The sequence below is a fragment of the Mixophyes fleayi genome, chromosome 5, assembly GCF_038048845.1.
Source record: "Mixophyes fleayi isolate aMixFle1 chromosome 5, aMixFle1.hap1, whole genome shotgun sequence".
NCBI lineage: Eukaryota > Metazoa > Chordata > Amphibia > Anura > Limnodynastidae > Mixophyes > Mixophyes fleayi.
The window spans coordinates 138,978,029-138,994,674 of NC_134406.1; the positions used below are offsets into that span (position 1 = coordinate 138,978,029).

Genomic DNA, 16,646 nt, shown 5'->3' on the forward strand with positions numbered 1-16,646 from the left:
CGTTCTTTCTAGAGGTGGATGCTTCTTCGGTGGGTGTGGGAGCAGTTCTCTCTCAGAAGAATTCTGCCGGCACTTTCTCTCCATGTGGCTTTCACTCCAGGAAATTTTTACCCAGTGAGGTCAACTATAGCATTGGTGACAAGGAGCTCCTGGCCATCAAGATAGCCTTAGAAGAATGGCGGTACCTGCTCGAAGGCGCTCTCCATCCTATCATGGTATTCACAGATCATAAGAACCTCACCTATCTGGAATCCGCTTAGTGCCTTAACCCTCGTCGGGCACACTGGTCACTTTTTTTTTCCAGATTCCAGTTGATCCTGACTTACTGTGCTGGGTCGAAGAATTCCAGGGCCGATGCACTTTCCAGGTCTTTTGATCCTTCGGATTCTTGGCAGTCCTGTGTCAGGCCTATCATCAGTCCTCTGAAGATCTTGGCTTTGACTAAATCCTCTGTTAAGACACCCCCTGCTGGACGTTCTTTTGTGGAGACCCATCTTCGTCCCAGACTGTTGGCGTGGGCCCACGATTCCAGGTTTGCTGGTCATACTGGGGTCAAGAAGACTATTGCTCTTTTGTCCCGCAGCTATTGGTGGCCATCCTTGAGTGCTGACGTTAATAAGTATGTTGCAGCTTGCGGTTTATGTGCCCGTCACAAGACACCTAGGCGTCCACCAGCAGGGCTTCTTCTTCTGCTCCCGATTCCATACTCACCTTGGGCAAGCATCAGCATGGATTTTATTACTGATATCCCCAATAGTCATGGCTTCAATACTATTTGAGTGGTGGTGGATCGTTTTTCCAAATGGGCACATTTTGTCCTTCTCAAGAAATTGCCATCCGCTGCTGATCTAGCCACTCTTTATATTAAGAATATTTTTCGGATTCACGGTTGCCCCATTGAGATCATCTCTGACAGAGGTGTACAATTCATTTCAAGATTCTGGAGATCCTTTTGCAGCAATCTAGGAATTAAGCTAAAATTCTCATCGGGATACCATCCTCAGACCAATGGTCAGACTGAGCGGGTCAACCAGGATTTGGAGACGTTCCTCCGTTGTTACTGCTCTGATCACCTATCCTCCTGGGGTGATTATTTACCTTGGGCAGAATTTTCACACAATATCCATGAACATGAATCTTCTGGGACATCTCCCTTCTTTACCATCTTTGGCAGACATCCCATACTTCCCACCTTTTCAGAAGTTCCCAGTGCATCGGTACCTGCAGCTCAAGAGATGGTCGGTGACTTTTCGAAGATTTGGACTCAGGTACGATCTAAACTTTTACAGTCCTCGGAACGGCATAAACACTTTGCTGATCGTCACCGTAGGAAGATTCCAGTTCTTCACGTTGGGGACAAGGTGTGGCTGTCCACGCGTAATTTCAGCCTCAAGCTACCTTAAATCAAATTCGCTCCCAGATATATTGGTCCCTTCCGCATTGCTTATATTAATAATGCGGTTACCTATAAGCTCCATCTACCTCCTTCACTCCGTGTGCATAACTCATTTCATATTTCATTATTAAAACCTTTGGTTCTTAACGAATTCTCCAACCTTCAGCCTCCGCCTCCTCCCATCAAGACAGCCTTGGGCGACGAATATGAGATTGATCGCATCTTGAAATCCCAATCCATTCATGGTAAGACTCAGTTCCTCGTCCACTGGAAGGGTTATGGTCCTGAAGAAAGGTCCTGGGTGGATAAGAAAGACCTACATGCCCCTCATCTGCTTTCAAAGTTATTGAAGAACCAGATTTCCAACTCCTCTTCTTCAGGGGACGGGGGTACGGTCAGGCGCCGTCTTCGCACTGACACTTGGTGCAGGAGACGGACGCCTGCACCTTCTCAGCAACCACGTCCTGTTGCCTAGCAGCGGGACGCTATCTCTGCTCACCTGTCTGCAGCCACCATGTCTTACCGCCAAAATCTCCCTAACCCAATCAGGAGGCACATTAGGGTATATAAAGCTGACACATGTCTAGTGCCAGAGTATTGGTTCACTCCAGCTCCAGCGTTTCCTGAACTTCTGATCCAGTGTGTTATTCGGTTCTGACTCGGCTTCCTGTGACTACTCTCCTGTGTTTCGTTTTGGTACCTCGCTGCCCGGCTGGTTTGACTATTTGGCTTGACCTGACTTCTCTCTGGATCCTCCCTCTGTACTGCACCGCTCGGTTGGCTGTGACCTGGATTGCCTGACTACGTCTGTCTACTACTGTCGCTACACCGGTGACTGTCTTGGAGAACCGCGACCTGCGTACCCTCTGCAGCTAAGCCCAAACCTCCTTGCGGGGGTCCCTGGTGAATACCGGGGGTACGTTAGACTCCGCGCCTCCCTGTTCAGTTGCGCTAATACCGGTTAGCGGCCATCTCTGCAATTCCGTGACACAGAGTAGACACAGGGATATCTTAAGTGGAAACATAGGCTCACTTAGGCTTTCCAACTATGGTAGTGGAGTAAACACAAGGATATCCTGGATAAGGCAGAACAGGTGCATGTGTTCATCTAACAGGTGACTCCTCAATTAGATCAAGACCTGGTGTCAACATCTATATCTCATATGATGCACATACAGCCAGATAGTGGAACATGTTAGTGGTCAACACAGTCTGATGACTTCAGAAAAACGTCTATCCTTATGGATAAATTACATCCTTTTGTATAATCCAGTTCATGCCAGATAAATGTTCAAGTATACAAGTGTGGGTATATTATATCTGCAGTATCCAACAAATTCCCAGGTTGTATAGTCAAACGATATTTCAAAGACCATAGAAGAGATCAGTAATAGAATGCCATGTAATATAGGTTAAAAAAAACCAAGGATCCAGGAATCATTCCTCCTTACCACCCCTGGAGCGGGGGCGGTTGTATCCGAAAGTGCTGTATAGAAAAGAAGCTTCCACGTCTCCTCTGTGGTGGCACATACGCAGAACAGTACAGGAGTTCTCATTAGTTTCCGGATGTGCGGCTCTCTTTCTTACCCGATAAGTGGGGCACATTGATGTTCAGTGTGACAAACAAGAGTCTTTCCTCCTCCTCCTATAATGGTGAATGGTAGTGATAATAGTAGTGGTCTGAAAGTAATAAATTCTCCAAAGCGTTTCTCCCCTCTCATAATGGGGCTTCCTCAGGGAGTAGTAAATCTGCAATATGAAAGACACCTACCAGCGGGGTCCATTTGAACACCATAATCACGCCCACTGATGATCTTATTGTTCTACACAAAGTGAAAGTGTAATAACAGTGGTGTTAGTCATAAATAACATATTAGGATAAATACTACTATATTAATGTTCTACCCTAGAGCTCTATGGCTTGAAAGAACTGAACTTTATAGGTAAATGCAGTTAATCCATACCTTTGTTCAAATATATGTAAATAAAGGGTGAGCTCATCTCCACATAGATCTAAATAAATATGAGTAGATGGGTATGTATTAAAACATGGTCTCTAATATAGGGAATAATGAATGTATTGGTAAACCCGTAATTGGGTAAGGTCAGAAGAAAGGGGAAGGAGCAGAGAAGTAAAGCATCAACAGTAATCCCTCACTCATTCTAAAAGGTCATCTATCCAACAGTATATCTAACATAATCCTAAGTGTATAGACAAGGAAATAAAAGGGCAAACAGAGGGGGAGAACTAATGTGTGAAAACCTGTTTCTAAGAAGGTGCCTAAATCAAAATCAATATTAAGGCCCTTAGGGGTCAGGGTATCTAAATTAAAAATCCATTTTGCTTCTTCTTTAGAAATAGTAGCCAGAAAGTCCCCACCTCTCCACTGCTTAGTTACCTTTCGGATACCTACAAATTTAAGTAAGGCAAGGTCATGATTATGCTCTTTTGAAAAATTGTCAAATACACTGTGCGCCTGATACTCCCTCCTGATGTTATGCATGTGTTCTGTAACCCTTACACTCAAGCTTCTTAAGAAAGTAGATTATAGGAATGCAAATGAAATGGATGGAGTCTTTAATTTAAGCAAACATACCCTCACCGATACTCAAAAGCATGTATTAAATAAGGGATTAAATTAAATTTGCCCCTAGTAACAAACTGAATAAATTCAACACATATATTGACTTAAATAAATGTATTAAGAAAATCACTTTAAAGAATTTTTTTTTTTAAGGACAAAACCTTTGCACCAGGGATTCCAGCTATTTCAGGATTCAAACATACAGATCTAAAAAATAAATCGACCTTTTATCCGAGCCATGTAAAAGGTCTATGCATTGAGGTATTTCAAAAAATTGTCGAACATTTAAGAAAACTCCCTGCTAGAAAAGAAACCCGTACAGGATGTCATAATTTGACTAAAAATGAACAACTTGCTATTAGACAACTAGGAAAGGAAGACGGCCTTGTTATTAAACAGGCCGATAAAGGTGGAGGGGTTACATTACTTGATAAAGAGGAATACCTTAAGGAAATACAGAGACAACTAGGGGATAGTGAAACTTATGAGCTACTGAAAGGTGATCCGACTATGGTCTACAACAGTGATGGCTAACCTTTTCGGCTTGGTGTGTCAAAAATCGGAAAAAAGTGTAGCCTTCCTCGGGTCGCGTGTCACTTAAAAAAAAAAAAAAAAAAAGTATATATATATATATATATATATAGAATTTAAATATAATTTAATAAAAATATAAATATAAAACACTACATAAGATTGCTTGTGGCCAGTATCTGGTATCACCCTGTAGCCCAATGACAAATTATATGTATATATATAATTTGTCATTGGGCTACAGGGTGAAACCAGATACTGGCCACCAGCAATGTTATGTAGTGTTTTTATTAATAGACAAAAGACTCCATTTCTGGTGAGCCTGCAGGGTATGCAGAGCTGTGTGATTATATATAAATATTGTATTATAGGATAAAAAAAGTAGTATAATCACACAGCTCTGCATACCCTGCAGGCTCACCAGAAATGGAGTCTTTTGTCTATTAATAAAAACACTACATAACATTGCTGGTGGCCAGTATCTGAGGCTATTTTACTATTAAATATTATAAATAGCCTTTAGAAGCCCTACCGTGCTCCAGGGAAGTGCGCCATTGAAGTAATGGCGGGAGATATACACAAGGGAGGAGCTGCTGCGACCGCGCATGTGCAGCAGCTCCATTTCGATGACGGGGAGATGTACAGCAGCCGCGGCGCTGTGAAAGAAGCGTCCGCGGCTGCTGTATAGAAAAAAATGTTGGGCATGTTTAATACAGGCAGTTTGACTGACACGCCTGGCGTGTCAGTCAAACTGCCTCCGCGTGTCACGGGTCTACATAATGGAACTAAACAAGCTTCTTAAAGAAGCATTTTGGGAAAGGATTTCTGAAAAAGTCCAAATTTGACTTTTTGCATAACAAATATCTCAGAATCCCTGTTATTTATACTTTACCAAAGATTCACAAAAATCTGGATCATCCACCAGGTAGAACCATTGTATCTGAGATTGGCTCCTTAATATCCAACATCTCTAAATATATTGATTTGTTTTTGCAACCAATAGTTACCAACCAGAAAAGTTACCTTAAGGACACCACCCAGGTCTTGGATATATTAAATAACATCGTTCGGAATAAAGAATATACCATTATGACCTGTGACGTGGCTTCATTGTACACGATTATTGACCATTCAAAAGAATGTGCCCAAACTGAGACTATTCTTATGAGGGAATCGGATATTCCATTATAACAAATTCAATTAATCATGAATGCCAGTAGGTTTACCCTGGACCACAATTATTTTTGGTTTCATGGGGAACTACTATAGACAGACAAGAGGGACAGCCATGGGGAGTAAGTATGCCCCCAGTTACGCCAATCTTTTTATGGCGAACTGGGAGAATAGTTATATCTGGGCAAATAATCCCTATAGAGAACACTTGCTTGAATGGCGCAGGTACATAGATGATATCATATGTATCTGGAAAAGCCTTATACAAGAGCTTCATGAATTTGTTACCTACATTAACACTAATGATTTGAACCCTTAGATTCACAGAAAACATCAGCAAAGAAAAGGTGGAATTTCTGGACTTGGAAATCTTTGTGGATCAAGATTTATTAAAAACTAGAACATTCATGAAACCGGTAGATAGAAATACGTTTATCCCCTCTACCAGTAACCACCACAAAAAATGGTTGGATAATATGCCAAAAGGACAGATGATGAGGATAAGGAGAAACTGTTCAGACATCTCTGACTTTGAAGCACAGGCCTCTTCCCTAAAAGAGAGATTTAGGGAAAGAAATTATGACATTGGGACTATAGAGAAAGCCTATAAATAAAATCTGGCCATGAAGAGAAAGTACCTCCTAGCCCCCAAAACCAAAAACACTGTCACTGGGAATGATGAGATATATTTTATTACTCAATTTAATGATAGATCGAAAGAGCTTGAAGGAACTTTTAAGAAGCATTGGCCCATTCTTTTAAGGGATGATAAGCTGTTCACTATTCTCCCACCTAGACCGAAGGTTGTATAATTTGAAGGCAGCTAATTTGAAAGACATCTTGACCAACAGCTATGTACCCACTAATACCACCGAGAAAGTTGAGACATGGCTAGGTAAACAGATAAATGGCTTTTACTATTGCAATAAATGTCAGGCCTGCAAAACCATGAAACAGAATTCTAGGAAACCTGTTACTGAATTCCATTCTAAAATTACTGGTACTCAGTTTAACATCAGAGAGCGACTATCATGTGACACCTCCGGAGTGGTCTATTTGCTGGAGTTCCCGTGTGGCTTCCAATATGTGGGCCGGATTATAAGAAGCCTGAGTGTAAGGGTTACAGAACACATGCGTAACATCAGGAGGGAGTATCAGGCGCACAGTGTATCTGCCCGTTTTTCAAAAGAGCATAATTATAACCCTGCCTTACTTAAATTCGTAGGTATCCGAAAGGTAACTAAGCAGTGGAGAGGTGGGGACTTTCTGGCCACTATCTCTAAAGAAGAAGCAAAATGGATTTTTAATTTAGATTCCCTGACCCCTATGGGCCTTAATTAGAAACAGGTTTACACACATTAGTTCTCCCCCTCTGTTTGCCCTTCTATTTCCTTGTGTATACATTTAGGATTATGTTAGATTTACTGTTGGATAGGTGACCTTTTAGAATGAGTGAGGGATTACTGTTGATGCTTTACATCTCTGCTTCTTCTCCTTTTTTCTGACCTTACCCAATTACGGGTTTACCAATACATTCATTATTCCCTATATTAGAGACCATGTTTTTATACATACCCATCTACTCATATTTATTTAGACCTATGTGGAGATGAGCTCGCCCTTTATTTACATATATTTGCACAAAGTTATGGATTAATTGCATTAACCTATGAAGTTCAGTTCTATCAAACAATAGAGCTCTAGGGTAGAACATTAATATAGTAGTATTTATCCTAATATGTTATTTATGACTAACACCACTGTTATTACACTCTCACTTTGTGAAGAACCAATAAGATCATCAGTGGGCGTGATTATGGTGTTTAAATGGACCCCGCTGGTAGGTGTCTTTCATATTGCACATTTACTACTCCCCGAGGAAGCCCCATTGTGAGGGGAGAAAAGGGTTGGAGGATTTATTACTGTCAGACCACTACTGTTATCACTACCATTCACCATTATAGGAGGAGGAAAGATTGCACGACTCCTGTTTACCACACTGAACATCAATGTGTCCCACTTGTCGGGTAAAAAAGAGAGCCGCACATCCGGAAACTAATGAGAACACCTGTACTGTTCTGCGCATGTGCCACCACAGAGGAGACGTGGAAGCTTCTTTTCTATACAGCACCTTCAGATACAACCGCCCCCTGCTCCAGGGGTGGTAAGGAGGAATGATTCCTGAAACCTAGCTTTGAGCGTCTAAAGTTTCCTTGAACATCTGGACATGTATAGCCATGTAAGTTTTTTTATTACCTACATTACATGGCATTCTATTACTGATCTCTTATATGGTCTTTGAGATATCGTTTGACTATTCAACCTGGGAATTTGTTGGATACTGCAGATATAATATACCTACACTTGTATACTTGAACATTTATCTGGCATGAACTGGATTATAAAGGGATGTTATTTATCCATAAGGATAGACATTTCTTTGAAGTCATCAGACTGTGTTGACCACTAACAAGTTGCACTCGATATCTGGCTGTTATGTGCATCATATAAGATATAGATATTGACACCAGGGGGTATATTTACTTAACTGCCGGTTTGAAAAAGTGAAGATGTTGCCTATAGCAACCAATCAGATTCTAGCTGTCATTTTGTAGACTGCAGTAAATAATTGATAGCTAGAATTTGATTGGTTGCTATAGGCAACATCTCCACTTTTTCAAACCCGGTTTAGTAAATCAAGGCCTAGGTCTTGATCTAATTGAGGAGTCACCTGTTAGATAAACACACGCACCTGTTCTGCCTTATCCAGGATATCCTTGTGTTTACTCCATTACCATAGCTGGAAAGCCTAAGTGAGCCTATGTTTCCACTTAAGATATCCCTGTGTCTACTCTGGTATTCTAGTTGGAGCGCTTTAATGGATTTGTGAGAACCTAAATTCAATATCCTAGGGGATCACCTCTGCCATTTGGTTTTGAATATAACCATTGTAGAGTTGTTTACATGTAGGATGCTATTTTTGGTTTTTGTTTTTGGTTCCGGCCAGACCTATAGTATTCATTAATTCAATTTTATCATTTACTGTATCACTGTTTTTATAACAATATTCTATAAAGGTTTATTTGTATTATACATTTCTCACATTTTGCGCCTTGGGAACAGCGAGAATACCCTATGCTTAAGCTATCCCTGGAAAATAGGAATAGCTGGCAATTATGTGATCACCCTTCTCAGGATACCGTTCTCACTTTAAAAAATAAAAATAATTATACATTAAAAATGAAATATACACATTGATACATAAACTGGTAGGGAAATCAGCCTGTGATGTTGGCTTCACTACAATGGCGCATGAAATAGAGGAATGGAAAACATAACAAATAATACTATCTTATCCCCCTAGTGCTGTGTATTATAGGCCAGAGAGGCGGAAACACCTTGATGTGACGTTAAGGAGGCCGCTCAGTGACTGAGGTTGGGTTGTGAGCTGTTATGACGTCACTGGGCCGGCAATAGTCAGTGCAGTTTCCTGATTGTTTCCGGGTTCGGTGTCAGATCACAAGGCGACAAGATACGTAACATTAGACTGTTTCTCACCCGGTCACCGTACAACATGAACAGGATCTTTGGGAAGTCTAAACCAAAAGGGCCTGCGCCGAACTTGACGGACTGTATCGGAAATGTAAGTGGCAGCACAGACAATAGGAGCAGGGGAAATGACACCTGATAGACGCTTAAAGCTCAGTACTCCCCCCTCCTACACAGCGGCTGGTATATGTCATCTGAGGTGATCTAGGGTTTGTCACTAAACATGTTCTCACGTCTGCTTCTATCACTCATCATAAGAGACCTTCCGCTGTCTCCACAACAATACCAGCTTCGCCCCTGCATATATCGCTAGCTCTTCCTATATTGATGTCCATGTTCGGTTTATTTTTTACGCAAGGTAATATGTTATATACATTGTTAATTGATGTCACGAGTTAGTCACCTCTTCCTGTTTGTCCTGTTTTCTGGGCGGCTGGCCTCCCAGGGTTACTATTTAGTACAGAAACCCGCTCCAGTGCTACTGCTTCCTGATGAGCTTTGTTTGGGTCTTATGACTATAACTCCTGCTCTCAGGTGACCCGATCCCTTTTTGGTGAATCACTAAATATTGATCTCTTTCAGGTCTGTTCATCTTGCCTGCATATTCTATTTAGAAATTCAGTGTACCTATACCATTAGTTTATCCAGCTGGGTTTAAAACTATTCAAACATAAGTAATGTATACAATTAACTTAGCCACCTAATGATTGAAAGGTTTTTAGTCCTCTATTACGCGTTATATTTTCTAATTTTTCCAGTGTGACCAAGGTGACTTCTATAATATCTACATAATATCTATAATAATTTACATTACAAGGTGCATTATTTAATATAATACATGTCTTCCTAATGAACACTCAATTGATGGCTCACCAGGGCCATCAAGTGTTGTGCTCCCAACCTAGAAGTGTGTGAAACTGTGTACCTGCTGGGCACAATATACAAAAAAAACACATTTAAAGGGGCATGTTCAATCGTTGGCGGGATCGCCAAAAATCCCGCCGCAGAAAAACTAACACATGTAATATGGTAATTTCTAGCTGGATTTCACCTTGCGGCTCAGGGAGCTGCGAGCTGAAATCCAGTGAGTAAATTACCGTATTACATGTTTTTCCGCGCACGATTACCGTAATATCGGTAATCGTGCGCGGACCGCAGGTTTTTCGGCAATCCCGCCGACAATTGAATACCCCCTAAAGTGTACTACATTGCAGTGCAGCTGTAGGATAATACATTGTGAAACATAAATCTGACTTTCTTTATATTACAAGATATGAGATTGTACACTATGCATCACTTTAACAAGTTTCAACAAGCAATGGGGAGGTGGAGGTAGGTGACGGGGGTAAGGGAGGGTATTCACAGGCTCAAAGCTTTATTGATAGACCGACATATAAAATGGGAGGCTACATAAATAAGGCAAGACAATCAACAAACTTCAACCAGTGTGATATGGGAAAAGAGGCAGAATCACAGGCCCAAAGCTTCATCAGGACTATCCATGATTGAATAGTCTCTTAGTAGGTTGTGGATCAGCCTGTGACAGTCCTGGATAGACATCTGCTTTTTCGAAATAAGGTGATTCCTGGCAAGTCAGAAAACATCCTTAACACATAAGGTCCAAGGCATCCTGGATTGCCCCATATGTGTGGGTGCCAGTAAGTAATTCTTAAACTACCGAGTGGTATGAAAGACAATTTCTGGGCACTCTGTCTCTGCGTTCATGTTCCATGGCATGCAACAGTTCATGTGCATTGTGCAAATGATGTGATGCAATGTTTCTCTGCTGACAATGCACCAGGCCTCTTAGTGGCCACATTCTCCCAAACATACTTTGCTGTGGCTGCAGGGAGCCCTGGAACAGAATTCATAATGTCCTTATCTTTGATGAGATTGTGGATAGTATTAGGCTTCCATAAGTCTGGTTTAACTCTCCAGATGATGCTCCCCCACAAACTGTCCAACATCCAAGTAGAATCAGGTAGTGGTCCAGTTGTAAGAGAAGGAGCTTTCCCTTACTTGTCCCAGCCAAGGACACTCCAAAAGAGGCATGATGAAAAAGCGAGAAATGTAGTTGCCAGCAGAGCTTGCTGTTCTTTTCACAAAGAGTCTTATGGATACAGTTGCACACAAAGAAGGCATGCAGCACGGTTGGGATATCTAGTATACCTTTCTTGCCTTTGATTGGTTCTTTGTACATAACTGATTGCTTTACTGTGTCCATTTTAGACTCATGCTTTATAATATAATACAATAAAAGCATTGTATAAACAGATGTTCATGTTTTCTTTCCTATTAATTTCACAGTATCTCATTCACCTAGTTTCGTAGTACCTATTTATGTAAACCATTACAATTTAACACTTATTTAACAAACCCGCAACAATCGATATACAAAAGCCACAGATGAACAAAAAATTTCAACTTCTGTGTCCGGGGTCAATTCAGCATTTGACCTCAAACCAACAGTGCAGTATTTTTTTGTGTAAAAACCCTTTATGACTGATGGCAAGAGTGCATTGTTGGTCCAAACTGGCTAGGATGCATAGACTAACATTTGTAAATACATGACATAGTTATTTGAAACACTAAACAGCTCTAATTTTCCCTGTAGTGTTCATGGACTTAATCCATCCTCACTAACATTCACAAAATGAAGTTTGTTTACAACATTCATGTTGTCTAGTTTCTGAAACTAGACAACACTTTTAATATCATTGTTTGTTTATATTTGTGTTTAAATAAATATTTTAAACATAACCATAACCAGTTTGCTAAAAAACAGCATTGCTTCTTCACAAAGGTTGACAGCAGAGCAGAGTCAATTGACAAGAAAATTGCACGGCTTGATGCAGAACTGGTAAAATACAAGGACCAGATGAAGAAAATGAGAGAAGGTCCCTCCAAGGTATATTATTATTTTTTATTTACAAAGCACCAACATGTTATGTAGCAATTTACATTCAGGAGATCATGATTTTTATCACAAGCAAAGTTTCCTAGCAATTCTTTCTCAGAATGAGTTAACAGTTTTATGTAATGAGAACTCCGTCCTGAAATTATACTGTTCAGTACAACTATAGTGTAACTATAACCCATACTTGCCAACTCTTCCGGAAAGTCTGGGAGACTCCCGAAATTTGGGGCACTCTCCCGGACTCCCGGGAGAGCTGGCATTTCTCCCGCATTCCGCGAATTCCCATGCTAAAAGTGGGTGATTCACCTGGATTTTTTTTTTCATTTTGGCCCCGCCCCCACGAGTAAAATGCCGATTTTTCGGATGGGGGGCAAAATGATGCAATTCCAGGGACCCGCCCCCTCCCACCTTCTAGCCACGACCCTCTTCTGGACGTCGCCTACTGGAAGTATGCTATAACCACACTTATTTTTTCAAACGGAGATGTGTGTGTTTAACATAGTTTTGAAGTATGTCAGCATAAAGGGGAAGCAAATTGCTATAGGTGTGTAAAAGGCCATCACATATACAGTCATTTCTTTTTCCATTTCTACAGTATTTCTCATTCAGTGAATTGTCTAATTCTAACTGTAAAACATTATGTTGCTTATATTATAGACCAGTCTCCATAATTTTTTCAAGTTACCCCTCCAAAATAATTACCAAGCAGTCCCATTTTATAAGTAGCTGGGTCAAAAAACATAATAAGTATTTAGGTAAGGACAGAAATACTTATTTAGTTGTATGCAAAAATGCACATAAATCCAAGGGAAAATAATATTTGTATATATTTTTTTTTCAATTGTATTTCTGTCAAAGAATAATTTACAGCTAACTCCCTCTGTGCCCCCCCTGCATCATCGCCACACTCTCTGTGCCCCCCCTGCATCATCGCCACACTCTCTGTGCCCCCTCTGCATCATCGCCACACTCTCTGTGCCCCCTCTGCATCATCGCCACACTCTCTGTGCCCCCTCTGCATCATCGCCACACTCTCTGTGCCCCCTCTGCATCATCGCCACACTCTCTGTGCCCCCTCTGCATCATCGCCACACTCTCTGTGCCCCCTCTGCATCATCGCCACACTCTCTGTGCCCCCTCTGCATCATCGCCACACTCTCTGTGCCCCCTCTGCATCATCGCCACACTCTCTGTGCCCCCTCTGCATCATCGCCACACTCTCTGTGCCCCCTCTGCATCCCGCCATGGCCTGGAAGAGAAAAAAAAACAACTTACCAATCCGGCGGCGCCCGGGACCCAGCATCCTCCTCTCACCTGCCTCTTGTCACTGAATATCGACGTCAGTAACAAGCTGCAGGAGAGAGGAGGCTGCTGGGTCCCGGCGCCCGACGGATTGGTAAGTTTCTGTGTTTTTTTTTTTTTTATGGCTGGCGCGGGGCAGAGCGAGAGGGATCGTGGCAGAGGAGGGGGACAGAGGATGGTGAGAGGGGGACAGAGGATGGTGACAGCGGGCAGAGGATGGTGACAGCGGGGCAGAGGAGGAGAGCAGAGGATGGTGACAGTGGGACAGCGGTTGGTGACAGAGGATGGTGACAGCGGGACAGAGGAGGAGAGCAGAGGATGGTGACAGCGGGGCAGAGGAGGAGAGCAGAGGATGGTGACAGAGGACAGCAGAGGATGGTGACAGTGGGACAGGAGGAGAGCAGAGGATGGTGACAGGGGGGCAGAGGATGGTGACAGGGGGGCAGAGGATGGTGACAGGGGGGCAGAGGATGGTGACAGGGGGGCAGAGGATGGTGACAGGGGGGCAGAGGATGGTGACAGCGGGGCAGAGGATGGTGACAGTGGGACAGAGGTTGGTGACAGAGGATGGTGACAGCGGGACAGAGGAGGAGAGCAGAGGATGGTGACAGAGGTTGGTGACAGAGGAGGAGAGCAGAGGATGGTGACAGTGGGACAGAGGTTGGTGACAGCGGGACAAAAGAGGGGAGCAGAGGATGGGGACAGAGGGGCAGAGGATGGGGACAGAGAGCAGAGGAGTGGGGCAGTGGAGGGGGACACGGCGTGAGGGGCAGTGGTGGGGGACACGGCGTGAGGGGCAGTGGAGGGGGACACGGCGTGAGGGGCAGTGGTGGGGGACACGGCGTGAGGGGCAGTGGAGGGGGACACGGCGTGAGGGGCAGTGGAGGGGGACACGGCGTGAGGGGCAGTGGAGGGGGACACAGCGTGAGGTGTAGTGGAGGGGGACACAGCGTGAGAGGGCAGAGGAGGGGGACATTGTGAGAGAGGGCAGAGGAGGGGGGACAGCGTGACAGAGGGCAGAGGGGGCAGTGTGAGAGAGGGCAGAGTGTCTGGATGCAGAGGGGCCATTTTTGCATACAACTAAATAAGTATTTCTGTCCTGACCTAAATACTTATTACAATTTTGACCCAACTACTTCTAAAACAGGACTGCTCAGTAATTATTTTGGAGGGGTGCCTTGAAAAAATTTGGAGACTCTAAGGGTGCCGCGAACTGCAAAAGTTTGGGAACCACTGACCTAGACTATAGACAATACTGTAGGAATACTGTTGCATCTTGGAGAGTGTGAAATGAATTGACTGATTAGAACAAGGAAAAGAATCATGTAATATTGACAAATGTAGTACGAAAAAAACCCAAACAATTATTTTAAAATATTTAATATTAAGATTTTCCAAAGATTCCAAGCCAAATGTCAGATTTAAGGCCGCATATGGTGCCTCAGAAATACCTTTTTAATTACTTATGCAATCCTGTTGAATCTTACACTTTTTTGCTTTCTTTGGAGCATATAGGAATAAATATATACAGTATGTGTTTTTGCCTAGTTTGAGAGCACCTTTTCACATTTTAGCCTTCATCACCTGGTCATCCATGGGGTCTATGGTTTGAAGTGGGCAGGGATACAAATCCTGGAGCTAATCAAGTGCTTGAGTTCTCATCAGTGCAGCATCTTTCAGAAGATGAACTGGTCATGTGGGAGACTGACTGGTTCAATTTTGTGTAAGGGCTTCATGTGGCAGTGTCATAATGGGAGGAAGCTATAGATAGTTTAGATAGAGGAAATATCTGGGTCATCCTATAGCACAGAGTAGTAATGTTGAGGCTTCTATCGAACTGATACAGGTATATTGTGGTATGAAACAATGATCAAATTGTTTTTGTTCCCCATTATATAATACAAAGAAAATAAAAAGTGGATAAAAATGTATTTAGCCATTTTTTTATGCCCTTCTATTTTTATGAAGTTAGTTCATTCACATAAACAAATATACGTGTACATTTATCTATTTCTACTCTCTTTTATTTTCCCTTCTGACATATTAACATATTTATGTGTAAAAGCTTAACTCTGTATATTTACTCCTCTGAATTAACCATTCAGTATATTGCATTGAGGTTTAGAGAAAATATAAAGTAAAATAGAGACAGACTTCTGTAGTACTGGAATTTATGAGAATATGAGGTGCACAAACAAAAAACTCTTAGAGCAATGTGTGCAAATGCTAGGGGCTTAGGAAATTAAATCCCAGAACGCAGTGTGATAATAAGAGGTGATCTGGATATTGTGGCTATTACGGAGTCATGGTGCAATAAAAATCATGACTGGGACACGGCTATAACGGGATATAATTTTTTTATTTTTTTCTGAAGGACCGTGTAGGAAGAATCAGAGGAGGGGTAGCAATGTATATGAAAAGAAACATAAATACTACTTTAATTCAAATTATTGAAGAAAAATTTAAAGCCCTTTGGGTGACCATAGAAACAGGGGACAAAGTTATTTTTCATACTCGGGTGATCGATAGACCACCAGATCAGGAAGAGGAACTGGACAGGACATCACTAAAATGGCATTAAAAGGAGAGGTAATAATAATGGGAGACTTTAATCTACTGGATGCGAACTGGGAGGGGTCTTTGGCAAGTACCCCTAGAAGTAGGGACATTCTGAGCATGTCTGAGCATGAGGGAGCCCACTCGCAAAGACGCAATATTAGACTTAATGGTGAGGGAATATCTGATGTAAATGTGGATAAGAACCTAGGATCCAGTGACCATCACACAGTATGGTTTAGTATAAAGACAGAGACCGACTCGCCACACAAAAACAAAAAGGTATTAGATTTTAGGAAAGCTGACTTTGTAGAGATGTGGAAAATGTGTAAGAGTCTCTTTGGCATAGTGGAGGAACTTGAAAGGCATGTAGGAGAGTTGGGAAAATTAAAAAACGCAATATTAAAAGCAACAGACCTTTGTATCAAAAGGGTTAGGAAAAGCACAAGGATAAGGAAGCCAATGTGGTTTGAAAAAGAAGTAACAAGCATTGTGAAAGCAAGAAATATGGCCTTTAGGAAATATAAGCAGATTCAGAATAATGAAAACAAAGAAGTGTATCTTGTTAGACAGAAGTAGGATAAGAAGGTAATCCGATGTGCAAAGGCACAAGCTGAAAAGAAAATTGCCCAGTCAG

At 42.1% G+C, this 16,646-nt stretch overlaps 1 protein-coding gene across 2 annotated transcripts in view; it reads left to right on the top strand.

Annotated features, from left to right (window-relative positions):
* The first annotated feature begins 9,080 nt into the window (after positions 1 to 9,080).
* CHMP5 (charged multivesicular body protein 5) overlaps positions 9,081 to 16,646 on the top strand; it is a 34,037-nt gene continuing 26,471 nt past the window's right edge. The window contains exons 1-2 of one of the 2 annotated variants that reach the window (XM_075212880.1): positions 9,081 to 9,328; positions 12,038 to 12,142. In XM_075212880.1, the coding sequence (XP_075068981.1) occupies positions 9,260 to 9,328; positions 12,038 to 12,142 (174 nt within the window). In that variant the 5' untranslated portion in view covers positions 9,081 to 9,259. Of the gene's footprint in view, positions 9,329 to 9,478; positions 9,593 to 12,037; positions 12,143 to 16,646 lie in introns of those variants that run through there. The other variant, XM_075212881.1, reaches the window with a different exon arrangement.